We start from the raw sequence: 19,485 nt of genomic DNA, 5'->3' as shown, positions 1-19,485 counted from the left end.
CCAGATAGCATTCTTCCCTCTTTGTAGAAGTACTGCTGTTTCACTTATTCCTTCTGGTCCACTAAGGCTTTGGCACATTTAACTTCCACTTGGTTGTTGGCTGTGACCAATAAGCTCTGAAGTTTGCCAGTGCATCTTATTCCAACAACATTCTCATGCCTTGGTGGAAGGGTATTGGCCAAAGCCCTGGGTGAAGGTAAAGCTCTGAATGTCAGGCCAGCCTATCAGGCTTTGCCTGCAGGTGGGAATCTCTAAAGTGAGGACTGTAATAGTGGATATACTCCTAACATTTGTCGCAAGTCCTTAACACTTTTTGATAACCTTTAAGTAGAACATTTGTTTAATTCCACACAATCTGTAGATACATTTTTTTTGCCTTCAGTCTAAACTGTTTATTTGCTTAAATGTTGGCCCTTTGCAAATTAATATTCCACAGAATCAGTGAGTGCTGCAAATGTGTGCAGTAATAATCTGTAAACAGTTATTTTATTGTGGCAGCTTCCCCCTTTCAACTGACCAGAATGGCAACCTGATTTTTTTTTTTTTTTTTCAGCCATAAACTTTTTACTGGTTATGTAACTGCTAAATTTGGTGTACATTCTCAAACTTTTTTGGATATTTTTTTTTTAGGCAACAGCGGATGCTTGTTTCCAAAATGATGACTCTGTCCTCAAGTCTTTGGTAGAAATTGCTGAAACAGTTCCCAAGTATTTGCGCCCTCACTTGGAACCTACACTGCAATTGTGTCTTAAGGTAAGTTATAATTTAAAAACAAAAAAGGAAAGTACTGTGTATGCTGCAGTGTTTTGTTCATCTTCTTTTTTCCCCTTTTTGTTTTAGCTTTGTGGAGACACTAACCTCGGTAACATGCAGAGACAGCTTGCCCTAGAAGTCATAGTGACCTTGTCTGAGACTGCTTCTGCAATGCTAAGAAAGCACACCAATATTGTGACACTGACTTGTGAGTATTTTTTCCTTTGGTACAAAAACAAATTGCCACTGGTCTAGTGGCTTGATAATTGCAAAGATGTTTACTATAGATCTGAAGTAGTTAACTTCATTCGATCAGCAACCTGTGGGTATCTGATCCAAGCCGGCAGCTTTCCAAGCTAGAGGTCTGAGCTCCAAGCTCCTCCTCCTTATCTATAATACCCTGCTACCTCCTTCCAGTCCGTAGATCTCATTTGCCGTGGCTTCTTGAAGCACGAGTGACGAGCTCCTGGCGGTTTTGTGTATTAATCTACCCTTAGTTTATTATGCTTAAATTGTTTTAGTAGTCAGTCTTAACCTTTCCCTTCCCCTTATCTGTGTGTGTGAATTGTCATGGCCGAAGGCACTAAGGGCATATTTTCTAAATGCTCTGTGTGGCCATAAGCTGTCCCAAGCCAATGGCCACACAGTGCGTTATTTGCTTGGGGGTGGCTCATTTATCAGACTGCCAGATCTGTGCCACCTTCAACCCCCAGGCTTTGAGGGACAGGAGGACCAAGTTGATCCTTGCGGGCCTTTTGCCCGCGGATCCTGCTTCTTCCTCCTCTCCCTCAGTGGCACCAGCCGCGGATGTTCAGCCAACTGTTCCTGCTCCCCTGGCCGAGACTCAAAATCCCACTGTGTCCCAGGGAGAGATCGACTCCAGAAAGAAGGGATAGGTAAGATAGAGAGAAGGAAAGAGACAGGGAGAGGCATAGGATCCACAAGCGGCAGGCCGATTCTGCCCCCCTCAGCTCCGCCGGCTAAACGGCTCCTTTCTCCCTTGAAGGTCTCTGGGTCTTCCCCCTCGCGGCTCTGTTCTCCACGTTTCTCAACAGAGCCGGAGGAGGATACCCAGTCACCTTCGAGGTTGTCAAGGCGGCCTTCCCGGCCAACCTCTGTGGCTTCTTCTAGATCGAGGAGCCTTTTGGATGTGGACATGGACCGGATGATGTGTCGCTTCCTCCAGGCCCAGATGCAGATGGGAGTGCTCTTGCCCCCCCCCCCCTCCCGGGGGTGGGGAGCTCGGCCCCTTTCTTTGCCCCCATTGCTCCTTCTCCGATCCATTATCAGGTTTCAGAGCCGGGGAGTTGGCGCCAATAGTAATCGCTACTTCGCTGGCTGTACCCTCGAGTTTGGTCCTTTTTCGGATCCGAGCTCTCGTGGCTGTGAGCAGAGCCTGTCTTCGGCTCCGAAGCGGTCGGAGCACATGTCTCTTTCGGGTCCAATCGCTTCAGCTCCGGCACCGATCCACACGTCTGATCAGAGGGGGCTGCTCTCGGATCCTAGGGAGAGCGGTTCACCTTCCGCGTCATGGAGAGGGTCCTCTTGAGGGATTCGAAGCTCCAGGCTCGTGCTACGGATCCACCCGTCATTCCCTCGCAGACGGGCCTATCTTCCATCATTCAGCCCCAGGGACAGCCTGTGTCTACGTCCCAGATGGTTCCCTTAGAGGAAGAGGACCTGGTTGGTGAGCCTTCCTCGGACAGCCCCCCCCCCCTCCCGAAGAGGCTCCTCACAAACGAAAGTGTAAAAGGAGGCACTTGGACTCCCCAGATTCCCTCACGGAAGACACTGACTTGGAGGAAGGGAAGGTTCCCCCAGGTCAGGTTCCCCCAGGTCACCCCCCGAAGACGTCTCCTTTGGAGACATCATGGAGATGCTGCGCATTAGAGGGGGGTGGTCGGCCCAAAAACCTTCCTCTGAGTCTGTTTCTGGAGGCGTTTGACGCAGGCCTATCTACCTCTTGGGTGTCCCCTCCGGCTGACCCCCTGGTAGATCTTATAACTACCAGGGTGTGGAAGGAGCCGGACACTGTAGAGCTGATCCCCAGGAGACCAGATAAGATCCTTATTCCCCTGACAGACAGGACGGCGTGGAGCAAAGGTTCCCCTGTAGATGCCATGGTGGTGGCAGCTGCCACCAAGAAGGAACTGGCTCATGAGAGTTACTTGGTACATCCACCCGACAAGGAGTCTCGGATGATGGACTGCATTGGAAAGCGGATGTTCGCTTCAACCACCTTCTCCGTAAGGGTGCTGAACTACTTGGCACACGTGATTCGCCTTCAGCGGGATCTAATCAGAGTACACTGGGTCACCCCCGGAGTCCATGTCGGCCGAGGACAAACTAACCTTCTCTGTACGAATAGCCACTCTAAAGTCGGTATCCAACACTTCTATGCGGCTTCTCTCCCATGTCATGGAGGGGGCGGCTAGAGCCAGCAGAGCAGGCATCGCCTTGCGGTATCATGCCTGGCTCCGTTTTTGCGATTTTTGCGGAACCCTTCAAGGTGTCCTCGAACGCTCCCTTTGACTGTTCTACATTGTTTGGCAAGACCATCTGCGATACGCTACTCCAGAGCGAGAAAGTCGAAGATGTTGTCTGTCGTCGGAATCCACTTCTCTGCTCCTCAAAGGTCCTTTTCCAGGAACCAGAGAGGACAAAAGATGTGGTTCCGGAAATCTCAACAATCCCGTTTCGCTCCGGACCCTTTGTCCTTCAGAGGCAGGGGAGTACAAGGCGGACGCTGGCCCAGAGGCAGAGGGGGGCCGAAGAATTTTGGGTTGAGGGGACCCTTTTCTGATCGACCCACGCATCAACCCTGAGAGGTTGCCCGACTGCTCCTCTCTGGAGGCAGTCTGGGGGGCGTTTCTCAGAACACCTAGCACATTGGGAGTCCATCACGACATATCGCTGGGTGCTCTGAATAATATCCAGAGGTTACTCTATTCCCTTCCCGAACCCTCCCCCTCAGTTGGGGCGCCTCCCCGATGTCCCACCCAATCAGAGGGAGGCGGCAGCTTTAGAGATAAGAGCTGCTAAGAAAGAGCCATCCAGTGTGTCCCCCAGGCCAGTCCAGATCAGGCAATTACTCCAGGTTCTTTTTGGTGCCAAAAAAGACGGGAGACTTTTAAGGCCAGTTCTCGACCTGTCTGCATTGAGCCTGCCCGTTGCCAAGGAGAAATTCCGGATGGTCACCTTTCAGTCTATTCTCCCCCGTCTGCAGGAGAACTGGATGTGCTCTATAGACCTCAAGGATGCGTACTATCACATTCTAATGAACAGGCGATCCAGGAGGTTTCTCCGCTTTTGGTTGGGGGCCAGTCTATCAGTTCAGTGTCCTCCCTTTCAGCCTCACCACAGCCCCCCAGGGTGTTCACCAAGGTCATAGCAGTTATAGCAGCCCATCTGAGGCTTCAGGGAATACCAGTCTTTCCTTACCTGGATGACTGGCTCCTCTCCGGTCCCACCAGGCATCTACTATGCTCGGCCAGGGATTATTTCATGCATTTGGCCCACCAGTTGGGTATCACTATAAATTACAAAAAATCGTCCCTTCAGCCTGCTCAGGTCCTGGACTTCATAGGGGCCAGAATAGACGCACTTCAGTCCAAGGCCTTCTTGACGTCGGACACTCAGCAACTTAACTCTCCATGTCTTAGCCCTTCTACAGTCTCCAGCCCCACCAGCGGAATTAGTCCTGAGGGCTCTAGGGTCTATGGCTGCGTCTATCAACATTTCACCCCTAGCCTGCTTGAATGAGGGTTCTTCACTGAACCTTGCAGGTCCAGTGATCCATCCTTTGACATCCGTTGTACTCCCAGATTCCCCTCAGCATGGTTTGCAGGGAATCTCTGCTTTGGTGGCTCCATTCCCGAGAGCTTCGGGAAGGACTGCCTTTTTTGATGCCTCTACCCCAAGCCACGGTGACCACGGACGCTTCTCACCTGGGGGGGGGGGGCATTGCATGTGCAGAACCGTCCAAGGAACATGGACTCCCAACAGAGACTGTTCTGCATATCAATATTCTGGAGATGAGGGCAGTGCTTGTAGCGTTGCAAGCTCTCCATGCCCTTCCTCTAGGGACTATTGCAATTCAGACAGACATGTCAGTGGTCTGGTACATCATCAAACAGGGGGGGGGACCAGGTCTTACCCCCTCTGCCAAGAGGCCATGAGAGTTTGGGAGTGGGCGGTATCCACCAACTGTTTTCTGCTAGCAACGCACATCCTGGGTCGGTCCAACATTTTAGCGGACGTACTGAGTCTATCCTCTCACCTTACGAGTGGTCTCTGAACCCCTTGGTAGTGAAACAGATCTTCCTTAAATGGGGTCAACCTTGCTGTGATCTGTTCGCATCGCCTTCGAATGCAAAGTGCAGCAAGTTTTTCACTCTAATCCCTCCACTGGGGGAGACCCCCAGGGACGCTCTAGTTCATGCGTGGCCATCCGGTCTTTATGCTTATCCTTCTCTCGTTAATGACAGAATTCTTGCAGAAAGCTAGTCTGTTGGGTGAGCAAGGTTATCCTCATAGCCCCATTCTGGCCTAGTCAAACCTGGTTCCCATACCTGCGGTCTCATCTCATAGCTCCTCCTTGGATCTTGGATCCCATTCCGGATCTGATTTCTCATCCTTCAGGATTGAAAACTCCGAACCTGGACGACATCAAGCTTTCCGCTTGGTTGATCCAGTTCCGTTAGTGGCTAGGACTCTGGCATCTCATCCGCAGTTAAATCCATCCTGGTGGTAGCACATAAGCCTTCTACCAGGAAAGTCTACAACAGTAAATGGAAGCGTTTTTCTATTTGGGCCGGGCAAAGGAATTTGGACTCCTTTACGGCTCCCATTCCAGCAGTACTTGGGTTCTTATCCCACATTTTTCATCAGGGGGCCAGTTCAACTGTGAAGGTTCAAATGGCGGCCACTTCCACATCGGAGACAATCTTGGTCCCTTAGCTTCCTCTAAGATTTAAGACCTTCTCGAAGGGCACCTTTCTTTTAAGACCTCCTGTCAAGAATGCAGTTCCTCCGTGGGATCTGACCTTAGTCTTCCAGGCTCTTACTGCCCCCCCCCCCTTTGAGCCTGCAACTTCAGTTGACTTACAGTATTTGTCTTGGAAAACTGCCTTCTTGATTGCTATTACCTCCGCTAGAAGGGTATCGGAGCTTCAGTCCCTTTGTACTAAACCTCCGTATCTTGTCTTCCATAAGGACAGAGTATCCCTCAGGACTAATCCCTCCTTTTTACCCAAAGTGGCTTCCGAGGCTAACATCAACCAATCCATTAATCTGCCTGTTTTCTTCCCTAACTACCAGAACAAAGGAGAGTACAGACTCCATTCATTAGATGTGCATAGACAGTTGTGCTTTTATTTGCACAGAACAGCTGCCTCTCGTAAATCGGAGCAGCTCGGTTTCCTTTACTAAGCCATCCTTGGGTAAACCAGGAACGAAGGTCTCACTGCATTTTACTTGCGTACAAAATTTCTCGTTGGCCTGATCCTGTGGGGGTTCATGCTCATTCTACCCGATGTTCATCGTGCATACAGCAGCAGTCATAACAGATGGGTTCTCCTGCCGTCAGGCGGGACCTCGGTCGGCCAAATTCCAAAGTCTAGGTCTGGCGTCGGTTGTAGTCGCTTCTTCCCTGACGTCAGTGCGACAGGGGTATAAAGGAACCAGCTGACGCCATTTTCTCCAGTCTCTTGCCGCGCGGTGCCCGAAGCAGAAGCAGTTCGCAAGTGCCGGTCGGCCAGCTCCTGAAATTACGAAAATTTTTAAACCGAAGTCTTCTTGAAAGCTAAGTACCCTGTTGGGGAAACTTTCTTGCCTCAGGCCGATGTCAGACAAAGTTAATTGTATTTCATGTGGGAAGCAAATACCGCATAAGGATTTCCATTCTCTCTGTATACCTTGTTTAGGCCCAGACCACAACATCTCGGTCTGTCGCTTTTGTGCTACATTCAACCAACGCACCATTAAGTGTCGGGCGGAGTTTGCCCAGCATTATTTTGGAAAAACATTTAACTATATTATGTCGTCAGATACTCTGACTCAGTTTTGTCTAAAAAAAAAAGCAAAGATAAGGACCAACACACTAGGTCCGCGGCCTCTACAGACACCACACCAAAGCCGACTACACGTGGTCCAGTTCTCAGTGAGGCGCCTACGCAGCCCCTGACTACCGACGACACATCATTGGCGGTGTCTCCTGTGCCCGAGGTCGCAGGCTCCTCGGCCCACACCCCGACTACAGATACCGAAGCCACTCTTGGCGTTGAACCTCAAAATGTGGACAGGTCTACCTCCACTCAAGGTGTCTTCAGACCTTCCTCTTCTTTTTCCATCATGGCTTTCACCAAGTCTAAAGCAGCCATGCATTCTAAGAGACTAGCTACACAGGGCCCATCTCCAGGCCCCATGCCTAAAAAACAGATGCTTAAAATGGCTGAGGATTTAATTACTCTTATCAGGGGTTCTCAATTCCCACCAGACAAAAGGCCCAGAGTGGAGGAAGAATCCCCCTCCTCTGATCAGGGCTCCATTATTTCAGAGCACTCTGATGATCAGGAACATTCTTACTCCCCTTTTGAAGACTCTGATGCAGAGGTGTCCATTCCTTCTGTATCCCCCTCAGAGGATTACTCATTTGGGGAAACTTTGCATACCTTAAGGGAACACTTCCACTAGGAAGGCCAAGATCATTCAGATTCCAATTAAAGGCTTAGGGAATTTCTCCTGCTACCTCAGCACAAACCTCTGGCTATACCTCCTGTCTTGGACATCCTAGATGATGTTTACTTGGAGGCCTGCCTTAACCCGGATTCTCTGCCTCCAGCCCCAGTCAAGCCTGACTGGTACTACAGGGTTCCTGACTCACTCAATTTTCTATACAAAAGCCATGCTGCTGACCCAGAAACCATCTCACAGGGCCCCAAGGGAATTAAGGCCTCCACTGCTAAAAATCCATTACCTTCCGAGAGAGATTCCAGATCCTTAGAAAGGTGGGGGAAAAAGGTATATACCTCTGCTACCTTAACCATGAGGGCCTTAAACTGTCAGTTCCATATGCTAAAATACCAACAGTTTTTGTTATCACAATTGAAAAGTAAAATGTCACAACCTGAACAACCAGACTTGGAGTTGCAGGATTTGATGCATAGTGCAGAACAAGTGGGTAAGCATACCTTACAGTGTGGTTTTGATGCTCTAGAGGCCTCATGTAGAGCTGCTGTTACAGGATCAGTCATAACGTAGACATGCCTGGCTCAAGGAACAAACCTTGCCTGATCATGTCAAAGCTAAATTACTAGATGCCCCTCTACAAAAGGATGTATTATTTGGTGCTAATGCTGAGGAGGTATTAAGGAAAATGGAGGAAAAGGCTAAATCAATGCAAACTGTGCGAGATTTTCTACAGGTACAACCCCCACGTTTCAGTAGAAATTGGCCTTCCAAAAATTGGTCCTTTCCAGCCACGGACAGACCCCAAAGAGGTAGATAGACTCCCGAGTGGCAGGGGACAATCCCAAGGATCGTTTAGAGGCAGACAGTGGCAAGCTCCTACACAGAGGTGGTGAGGATAACTCGCAGTCATTCAGAAAGCAAGCCCAATGACTTCCCCCTTTGCATGCCAAGCAAGACTCAAATGGCAGCCCCCTTAGGAGGAAAACTGGCATTAGTTTCAAAAAACTGGCATATTGTCACAAAAGACAAATGGATCCTGGACATTATAAACAGAGGCTACAGATTCCATTTTCACACCCTTCCAAAAATGAGAGGCATGCCAAACCTGCCACACAGTCAAAGGGCAGAGGCACAAAGGCAAATTACAGATCTCATAAACATGAAAGCTATTCAAGAGGTACCTACGCACGAACAAGGTTAAGGTTTTTCTTCCAGACTATTCCTGGTACCAAGGAAGGGAAAAGATTGGAGATCTATTTTGGACCTATCCATCCTGAACACATTTCTACTCGTACCAAAATTCAAGATGCTCACTCTACAGCAGCTTCTTCCCATGCTGGGCAAGGAGTCTTGGCTGGTAACATTGGACCTCAAGGAGGCATACCTGCATGTCCCAATCAGACAAAATTGCAGAAGATACCTCAGATTTCTTGCAGGTTCAACCCATTATCAATTCTCTGCATTGCCCTTTGGCTTATCTACTGCGCCCAGAGTATTCACGAAATGCCTGGCATCAGTAATTAGCTACTGCAGTCTTCAAGGGATACAAATATACCCTTATTTGGACGACTGCCTGATCCAAGCGGACAGCAAGCACATTCTTCTGAAACATCTGGCTTATGTAATAATGTTGTTGAACTCTCTGGGATACACAGTCAACAAAAAGAAATCAAGACTAATACCCACTCGGAAGATAATTTTCCTGGGTGCCAACTTGGACACAAACACCCAGATGGCCTACCTCACGCCAGAGAAGCAAGGGCAACTAACTCAATACTTCAGAACACTAGCAAATTGCACCAGGCTGACTGCAAGGAAAATCCTGCAGGCTCTGGGATTCATGGCATCTTGCATCTTACTAATCCCATGTGCAAAGCTGCATATGAGGAAACTTCAATGGTACCTGAAAAAAACCTATGGTCTCAACACAGCCACAGTTTGGAAACAATAATACCACTAATTCCATGTCTGCAAAAGGAATTTCTGTGGTGGGCTCAAGCATGCCAAATAAACACAGGTCTTCCATTCATCAAGCCTCAAGCAAATCAAGCCATCACAACAGACGCCTCGGACTGTGCCTGGGGGGGGGCGCACATGACAGGTCGGTGCATTCAGGGCAAATGGTCCCAAAAAGAAAAGCACCTTCACATCAATCAAAAGGAAATGCTAGCAGTAATAAATGCTATTATAGCTTTCATGCAACCAGGTCAACTATTGATAAGAACGGACAACACCACAGTTATGTCGTACATAAACAGGAAGGAACACATTCATACCCCCTATGCAGACTGGCCATGTCACTTTGGAACATGACCATGGACTTACAAATCGAACTACAAGCACAGTACTTGCCAGGCAAGGAAAACACGCTGGCAGACAACCTAAGCAGAAATATGACAGATCCACACGGAAGTTGCATCCAAAAGTTTTTACAGAAATAATCCAAGCATGGGGAAGGCCAGACATAGATCTCTTTGCCTCCCACAAAAATCACCAGTTGACAAAATTCTGCTCAAGGATTTTTCATCCAAAGGCCTGGAGAAGTGGACTCTCTCTTTCAGTTGGACATCAATGACAGTTTATGCCTTCCCACCTCTTCCTCTGCTGCCCAAAGTTCTATTGAAAACCAGAGCAGACAGACCAAAGATGATTCTCATTGCTCCAGACTGGCCAAGACAACACTGGTACCCACTCCTGAGGAGCCTGACGCATTCTCCACCATGGACCCTGCCTCTAATGCCTTTTCTCCTGACTCGGCACAGCTTAAAAACTCTTCACAGCCAGCTAAAAACGCTCAATCTAGCCGCATGGAAGATTCCTTAGCATCACAACAGACCCTACTCTCCAAGGAGGTGCAGGATGTCATTTTGGAGGGCAGGAGGCCGTCAACTAGAAAAGCTTACTCCGCAAAATGGAAACTGTTTTGTGTCTGGAATGAGAAAAAGGGCCAGGATCCTGGAAAACTGAATTTACCTCAAATACTACAGTATCTATCTGAGCTGCTAAGCAGTGGACTTTCTCCTCCAGCAAAATCCATGCCTCAGGCATTTCTGCAGAATACAACACTGATCCACCCTTATTCTCTTACCCACTCTTAAGACAGTTCCTCAGAGGGGCTAAGAATCTAAGACCCCCAAGGAAACAACCAATACCTGCTTGGGATCTCAATTTCATTCTGGAAAAACTGACTTTGCCTCCCTTTGAGCCAGCTGCCTCATCAGATTTGCAATATTTGTCCTGGAAAACAGCTTTTCTTCTGGTTATTACCTCAGCTCGTAGAGTTTCAGAACTACAAGCTCTCATGGCTGTGCAGCCTTTTATCTTCCATCAGGACAGAGTTTCCTTACGAACCAACTCGTCCTTTGTCTAAAGTGGTATCCAGGGTAGCTTTGAATCAGGCCATACATTTACCTACCTTTTATCCTAATCCTCAAAACAAAGGGGAGAGATTACTACATTCCTTGGACATCCACAGACAACTGCGTTATTATTTGGACAGAACAATGCCTTTCAGAAAATCAGAACAGCTCTTTGTGTCCTATGCTGTAGGAGCTCAAGGAAATTCAATTTCCAAACAGACAATCTCAAAATGGATAGCCCACTGCATACGCTTTTGCTGTTCTTTTCATGGCAAAACTGTACCTACAGGCATCAGATCTCACTCCACCAGGGCCACAGCTACCTCTGCAGCTTTCCTCAGAGGAGTTCCTACCAAAGATATTTTGGAAGCAGCCACTTGGAGTTATGTGCATACCTTCTCCAAGCACTACAACCTACCATTATACTCCAAAACTAGAGCAGGCTTTGCCACTGCAGTTTTGCAGGGCATCCTGGCTCCTAGTTCCACCTAGTGCCTACCACCCCTTTCTTAGCTTTGGGATTCTACCCATCTGTTATGGCTGCAGCTGTATGCACGATGAACATAGTACAGTTTTGTACCTACCATAAATGTAGATGTTCGAGTGCTAATACAGCTGCAGTCCAGGTTTCCCTCCCTCCTTCCCCTCTTGGGACAGGCCAATTGGCTAACACCTCCTCATACAACCTGATTGGGGTATTCAATTATGGTGTATTTGCTTGCAACTATTGTATTTTGATTATATTGCATTGTTTTATTACACAAATTTATGTATTGCTTTCCTTCTGGGGGCACCTGACATCTGGGGCAAGAAAAACTGATGAAAATGGCGTCTGCTGGTTCCTTTATACCCCTGTCGCACTGACGTCAGGGAAGAAGCGACTACAACAGACGCCGGACCTAGACTTTGGAATTCGGCCGACAGAGGGCCCGCCTGACGGCAGGAGAACCCATCTGTTATGACTGCAGCTGTATTAGCACTCTAACATCTACATTTATGGTAGGTACAAAACTGTACTTTGTATGGCTACCTCTGCTGCCTTTTGGTCAAGGGTACCCTTGGATGACATTTGTTCTGTGGCTACTTGGGCTTCTTCTCATACCTATATTTCTCATTATAAATTAGATCGGATATCCAGAGGGAGGGCAGCCTTTGGCTATGCAGTGCTCCGGAATATTCTTCCTTGAGGACCTCCCAAGTTATTTGGTAGCTGGGGACTTTGTCCCACAGGTTGCTGATAATGAAGTTAACTACTTCAGATAAAGAAGTTATGTACTCACCATAACGTTCCATCTGACTAGGTAACTTGATTTGTCAGCAACCGACCTCCCTCCGTCCCCCTAACCTGTAGTTAGTTACCTGAATTAAGTGATTCACTCCTGGTAGGTATCAGGTTAGGATGTTCAGGTTTTGCTTGTTTTGGTGCTGTCTGATAATTGGGCAAACTTTATCTGAGGACTGGTGGGAGGTAGCAGGTTATTATGGGTAAGGGGGAGGAGCTTGGAGCTCTGATCTCTAGCTTGGAAAGCTGCCGGCTCGGATCCGGGTCGGATCTGATACCCACAAGTTGCTGACAAAATGAAGTTACCTACTCAGATGGAACGTTGTAGTGAGTATATAACTTCTTTTTTGTATTTGGAAAATTTTCACTACAACCCGTCAAGACTAATTTTATCAGTGGTACTTCATTGTTGCAGGTAGGATAAATATTGTAGATAGCAAATTTGTTGTAGACTAGAAAAGCCAGTTGACTAGCTATAGGATGAATGACTAATTCAGGTGGTTTTGTTTCAACACCGTAATATTTTTGTTCTGTTCTTATTGCCGTCAAGCTTCCCTGTCCATACACTTGGGCAATTGTACCTCATAAGCCTGTTTTGTCCCTCAGAGTGAGAGCAAAGTAACAGTGAGTGGTGCTGTCCAAAAAGGTTATGGGTTCTCCATTTACTGCATAAACCCACAGTACATGCCTACTAAGTTGTCCCAGTTTTTTTAGTGCAGTGGATGTTGGTAAGGGCATGTTAACCCCTCTGGTCTGTCCCCTAATTTGCTCTGAGACCTAGTATACTTGACCCCCCGCAAAAAAAAAAAAGCAGAGATGCACCATTCTTCCACTCTGTACCAGTTCCAACATGTATGCAAGCTGTTAATTGAACTTTGGTCATCTGGGTCCTAAAGCTTTACTCCTCTAAACCAACAAAGCTGGCATTAGCATCATTAGCATTTGGTGGAGGTCTGTATTTTACACAGTCAGCCTTGCCCTTTCAGTTTTATTTTTTAAAGGGAAAGTTAATAGCAAGTGTCTTAAATGTCAAATATAGTGTTTGGTTATTCTCGTAAATGAAAGCTTACTTGATTATATCTGATACTGTTTGCTGAAAAAGTAAATCAGCATGATTTTAAGCCAAGACAAGTGAATGATCATAACTTGCTGTACTGGGGAAGAGAAACCAAATAACTTGAGGCTGTTGAGTCAGACATTAAGAATTAACACATTTCCCAAGATGCTTGAGCAGATTGCGTACCATTAATTTAATGTTTTGAGTGTGTAATCTGCGCTGACTTCATTCCTTCTGTAGGTCATGCTTATTGTGGTCACCATTTTCAGTCTTTGGCCTGCATTTTGATTAGTTTCCCAGACAGTAGTTGCCTTGATGTTCTTCGTGTTTCACTGTTGCAGTCATTACATTTGGGTTATCTGCTACAGTAGCCCTCAGTCAGCCTGAATATCAGAATTGGGTCCTGCGTCTGTTGCTATCCCTTCTTCCATGACATCAGGTCATCAGGGGTATAAAACATGCAGCTGACGCCATTACATCAGTCTTTCTTGCCGTGCATTGCCCAAAGCAGAAGCAGTTTGCAAGTGCCGGTCAGCAGACTCCTGAAATTTTCGTTTTCGAGTTTCAGAACCGAAGTATTCAACTAAAACTAAGTACTCCGTTGGGGAAACTTTTTCTTGCTCCTTATCGATGTCAGTAAAAGTTAATTGCATTACTTGTGGAAAGCAAATACCTGAAAGATTTTTATTCGTACTGTATTCCTGGCCTAGGCCCTGACCACAACGTACCTTGCTGTCGGTTTTGTGCCTTATTTAATCAGCGCCACTATCCATCGTTGGTATATTTTCGCCTCTAAATATTTCGGTTCTCTGTTCAATTATCCAGAAATGCCGTCTGTTAGCCATCCGACTACTGGTATTCCAGAAAAAACAGAGAAAGGCCACTTGGGTCCAAAGTGGCCGACGCTGCTTCTCCTAAGCCAGTTCACCGGTACTCAGTGAGGTACTTTTGCAGCCCCTGATACCTGCTACTTCAGATTCGCAAGCGCCTATTGAGACCCATTCGGAGTCCAGTATGCCATGAAATGCTTCAACTGTGGACCCTGCGGATGTCTCTACCTTGGATTGGTCCAGAGCTACTGTGCAGGCACTGGCTTCTGAGGGTGTATTCAGGCCTGCGGACTTGCTTATTAAGCCGCTTCCTTCATTTAGGCCCTAACCTCGAACCATGCCTATGAAACCGACACTCAGGCCTCTATGCCTAAAAAACAAATAAGAATGGCTGAAGATCTTTTAACTCTAATCAGGGGGAAGCCAACCACCCCCTTTTAAGAGACCTAGGACTGAAGTTGTTAATCTTCTGACCAGGATTCTGATTATTCTGATGACCTGTATTTACTCTTATCTACTTATGAGTATTCTGATGCAGAGGAGACTCTTCCCTCTGCTTCTCCTCCAGAGGATTTTTCTTTTGGTGAAACCTTATATACTCTAAGGGAGCATTTCCACTGGGAATGCCAGGATTTTTCTGATTCAAAATAGAGGCTTAGGGATTTCTTACTCTTGCATCAGCATAGGCCTTTAGCTATACCTCCTGTACTAGACATTGTTGATCCCTTTTCGGAATCTAGTTTGGCCTCTGATTCTTTGCCTCCTGCTCCCAGTAAACCTGACCAATACTACAGGGTTCCTGATTTCACACAAGTTCCTTTTTGAAAACCTATTGCAGATCCAGAGACTATTTCTCAGGACCAAAGGGCATTAAGGCTTCTACTGCTAAAAATCCTACCCCTTCTGATAGAGACTCCAGGGCGCTGGATAGATGGGGTAAGAAGGTTTACACTTCTGCAACCTTGGCCATTAGGGCTTTAAACTGCCAGTTTCATATGTTAAAGTATCAACAATATGTTACTGGATTGCTTAAACTGACTGGTGAAAACAAAGAATTACAGGATTTAATGCATTCTGCTGAACAGGTTGGAAAACATACTTTGCAATGTGGATTTGATTCATTAAAGGCCGCTTGCAGGGCTACTGTTACTGGGTCTGTGCTCAGAAGGCATGCTTGGCTTCAGGAGCAGTTCTTTGCCTGATCATGTTAAAGTTAAACTGTTGGATGCTCACTTAAATCAGGACCGCCTGTTTGGCAACAAAGCTGAGGAAGTTCTTAAAGATGGAAGATGAAGCTAAATCTATGCAAACTGCTAAAGATTTTTTACAAGTTCGGCCTCCAAGATTTAGTAGGCATTGGCCCTCTAAGAATTGGTCCTTTCCAACCCCATCCAGGTCTTCTCAATCCAAACCCAGACACAACAGAAACCTCAGGTTTCAGTCCCAGGGGACGCACTAGACTAAGCAGTGAAGGGTTTCCGCATCCAAATTTGGGAGTAGTAAGATTCCCCCCTATGGAAAACTGTCTCAATAACTTGCTTTTAAAACTTCCAAGCACTTTCCAACTGAATGCTCCTTTAGGTGGAAAGATTGGTCTGCAGGCAAAAAAACTGGGAACTCATTACCCAGGACAAACGGATTTTAGTGTCCCAAGTATACAGATTTCACTTCCACAGGTTACCAACACCAAGCAGGTGGCCAGATCTACCCCCAAATCAGCAGGCAGAGGCCCAAAATAAAGTACTCTCCCTCTTAAGCATGGGGGCTATTCAGTTGGTACCAGAAGAGGAAAAGGGACAAGGTTTCTATTAGAGACTTTTCCTGGTACCCAGAAAAGACTATTCTTGGCGTCCTATCCTGGACCTTTCTACTCTAAACACCTTTCTGGTGATTCCAATATTCAAGATGGTGACTTCACCAAGTGCTTCCTATGCTAGGCAGAGATGCTTGGTTGGCAACACTAGACTTAAAAGAAGCATACCTGCACATCCTAATCGGGGAGTCTTGCAGAAGATACCTACACTTCAAAGCAGGCTACATGCACTATCAGTTCTCTTCACTGTCCTTTGGCTTATCTACTTCGCCCAGGGTATTCACAAAGTGCCTAGCTCCAGTCATTGCATTTTTCAGGCAAAGAAATATTCAGATATACCCATACCTGGACAATTGTCTAATTCAGGCAGAAAGCTAGGACATACTTTTGAATCATCTGGCTTTTGTTCAAAGGGTGCAGACTTGTCTGGGGTACACTATAAATTAAAAGAAATCGCACCTGGTACCCTGCCAACAAATTATGTTCCTGGGAGCAAGCTTGAATACAACTTCCCAGATGGCTTTCCTTGTGCCAGAGAAACTGATTCATTTGACAACCTACTTCAAACAAGTGGCCACAAAAACCCAGCTATCTGCAAGTCAAATACTGCAAACCTTGGGGTTCTTGACCTCCTGCCTTCTAATTCCATATTCCAGGTTAGATATGAGAACTACAATGGTATCTCAAAAGCTTATGGTGCCAACATTCTCAGGATCTAGAAGCAATGATTCCTATCATACGTTGACTACGCCTAGAGTTCCTCTGATGGGCAGAGGCCTGCCACCAAAACAAGGGACTACCGTTCACACTACCCCCTGCCGCTCAAACCTTAACAGACGCATCAGACTATGCATGAGGGGGCTCACCTGGCAGGGAAGTGCATTCAGGGCAAACGGAAACAAAGTCAAATGCACCTGCACATCAAAAATGTTAGCTGTACAGAATGCTCTGACAGCCATCAAGTACCACATTCTTCCAGGACAACTAGTGGTAAAGACGGACAACACCACTGTCATGTGGTACATAAGCAGGGGGGTAGACATTCTTACCCCCTCTGCAGACTAGCCATGGTGTTGTGGAACACAGCCTTGTGCTACCAAGTGAATCTACAAGCTCAATTCCTGCCAGGAAAACTAAATACACTGGCAGACTAAGCAGAAACCTCATGGACCCACACGAGTGGAAACTGGAACCAAGGATTTCCAACATGTTGACAAGCAAATGGGGGAGCCCAGATATAGACCTCTTTGCCTCCCCCCAGAACCATCAGTTGGACACATTTTGCACAAGGATTCCTCACAAGCTAGCTTGGAAAGTGGATGCTCTGTCCTTTAGCTGGAAAAACCTTTCAGTTTATGCTTTTCCTCCTCTGCCTCTGCTTTCCAAAGTACTACTAAAGGTCAAACAGGACAAGCCAAGGATAATTTTAATTGCACCAGACTGGCCACACCAGCACTGGTAACCCCCTCTTGCACAGTGTCATGCTTGGCCCCATAGCACCTGCCTCAGACTCCTTCCCTGTTGTCTCGGCAGGAAAACCATATTCTGCACCCTCCGCTGTAAACCTTGAACCTAGCAGCCTGGGTAATTACCTAATATCTCCTTTACCATCCCTCAGTAAGTCAGTGAATGGATATCATTTTAGAAGCAAGGAGTCCTAGTACTAGAAAATCTTATGCTGCAAAATGGCAAAGATTCTGTGCCTGGAACCAGTCTCAAGGGATGAGCGCAGCAGTGCCCAATTTACCTCAGATTCTACAATACTTGATTGAGATGCTTCATAAGGGCTTGTCCTTTTCCTACATCAAAATTCATGCCTCAGCCATTTCAGCTCATTATAACAGAGCTTCCCTTCTCTCACCCACTGCTCAAGCAGTTCCTGAGGGGCCAGAAATTTAAGTCCACCCAGGAGAGCTCCAACTCCAGCCTGGAACCTTAACTTTGTCTTGGAGAAACTCACTCTTCCTACTTTCGAGCCAGCTGCTACTGCAGATTTAAAATTCCTTTCTTGGAAAACAGCTTTCCTTTTAGCAGTCATTTCAGCAAGAAGGGTATCTGAATTACAGGCCCTTATGGCAGTGGAGTCTTTCATAATCTTTTATGCGGACAGGGTTTCCCTCAGAACCAATCCCTCCATGCCCAAGGTGGTATCCAGTGTGGCTCTTAATCAGTCTAGTCATTTGCCTACCTTCTTTTCTAACCCACAGAACAAAGTGGAACGGATACTGCACTCCTTGTATATGCACAGACAACTTTAGATTTACTTGGACAGTACTAAACCTCGAAGGAAGTCTGAACTGCTGGTGACATTTGCTGCAGGGACAGTGGGGAAAGCAATTTTCAAAACAAACCATTTCAAAATAGATGGGCAACTGCATTCATTTCTGCTAAGCACCATGGAAAACGTATCCCACAGGGCATCAGACCCCGTTCAACCAGGGCTGCATCTACCTCTGCAGCCTTTCTCAGAGGCGTCCCTACCAGGGACATCCTAGATGCTGCTACCTGGAGTTCTGTACATACTTTCACCAAGCGTTATTTGCCAATTTTCTCTAAATCCAGAGCTGGCTTTGCCACTGCAGTCTTGCAGGACCTTACAGCTGGTCCTAATTCTGTTTAAATTCCTCCTCCCAACCTTAGCTTTGGGAATCTACCCAAATGTAATGACTAACAGTGAAACACTAAGAACATAGTACAGTTGTGTACACTTACCATAAATGTAGATGTTAGTGTATTCATTGTTGCAGTCCTGGTTACCCTCCCTCCAGCCCCCTTTCTTCTTTTGGCTATACCTCTACTTTCCCTTACTATGCTCAAAAGCTTTTTGGTGTATTTGCTTTTTTGTTGGAGGTATATCGTTGTATTTATAGATTTAATTGCTTCCCATTAGGGGGGGAACCTGACATCAGGGGTAAGAAAAACTGATGTAATGGCATCGGCTGCATGTTTTATACACCTGACGTCATGGAAGAAGGGACAGCAACTGACGCAGAACCCAAGACTTTGTTAATCAGGCCAGCTGAGGGCTACTGCAAGCAGATAACCCAAATGTAATGACTGCAACAGTGAATACACTCTAACATCTACATTTATGGTAAGTGTACACAGCTGTACTTTTCAGAGGTAGTAGTACTTAAGTGCCCAAGAGCTGTCATTGGGGCTGGAATGGTGAGCTGTTACCCATTCCCTCTGCAAGGATTCAATTTATGCTGTTGAGTCTATCATTCCAGTAGATGTTTTAATGAACTGGGAAATTTAACTTTGGACTTTCCTGGTGTGGGGCAAGTGGAGCTGGAGTTGGAGGGGGGAGTTTTTTGGATAGAAGGTAATGTGTTGTACCTTTCATGCTCTGGAGAAAGGCTCAAGATCTCAACTTGCCAGTGGCAGACAGCTGGCTTAGTGGTTTGAATGGGTATATGGGGGGATCCCTTTGCATAGAAGTGAATGCAGTCCATTTATATTTGGATGTCACTGGTAAAGTGACATTGTAGGAGAGGTGAGGATTGTAGGCATCCTCTGTTAACAGCACTTTCTTGCTACTCTGGATGGAGAAAACTTAAGGTGATCTGAAAGCAGTGCACCTGGGAGGCTAGCTTCACATACCTGAGCAAGGGAGTCAGTAGTTGGAAGTCTTTTTCTAATTTGGGATGGTGACTGTGTACATATTTTTCCATCCTTTCCCCATCTTTGCCTGCTAAGAT

General features: G+C 46.7%; 1 protein-coding gene across 1 annotated transcript in view; it reads left to right on the top strand.

Moving 5' to 3' along the window:
• The window catches only part of IPO5 (importin 5), a 1,405,185-nt gene that overhangs the window by 675,599 nt on the left and 710,101 nt on the right, over positions 1–19,485 (top strand). The window contains exons 7-8 of the mRNA XM_044071309.1: positions 631–753; positions 841–961. Coding sequence (XP_043927244.1) covers positions 631–753; positions 841–961 — 244 coding nt within the window. The remainder of the gene's footprint in view (positions 1–630; positions 754–840; positions 962–19,485) is intronic.

The sequence above is a fragment of the Protopterus annectens genome, chromosome 5.part0 (assembly GCF_019279795.1).
Source record: "Protopterus annectens isolate FY-2018-M chromosome 5.part0, PAN1.0, whole genome shotgun sequence".
Classification (NCBI taxonomy): Eukaryota; Metazoa; Chordata; order Ceratodontiformes; family Protopteridae; genus Protopterus; species Protopterus annectens.
This window is presented reverse-complemented; position numbering and strand designations above follow the sequence as displayed.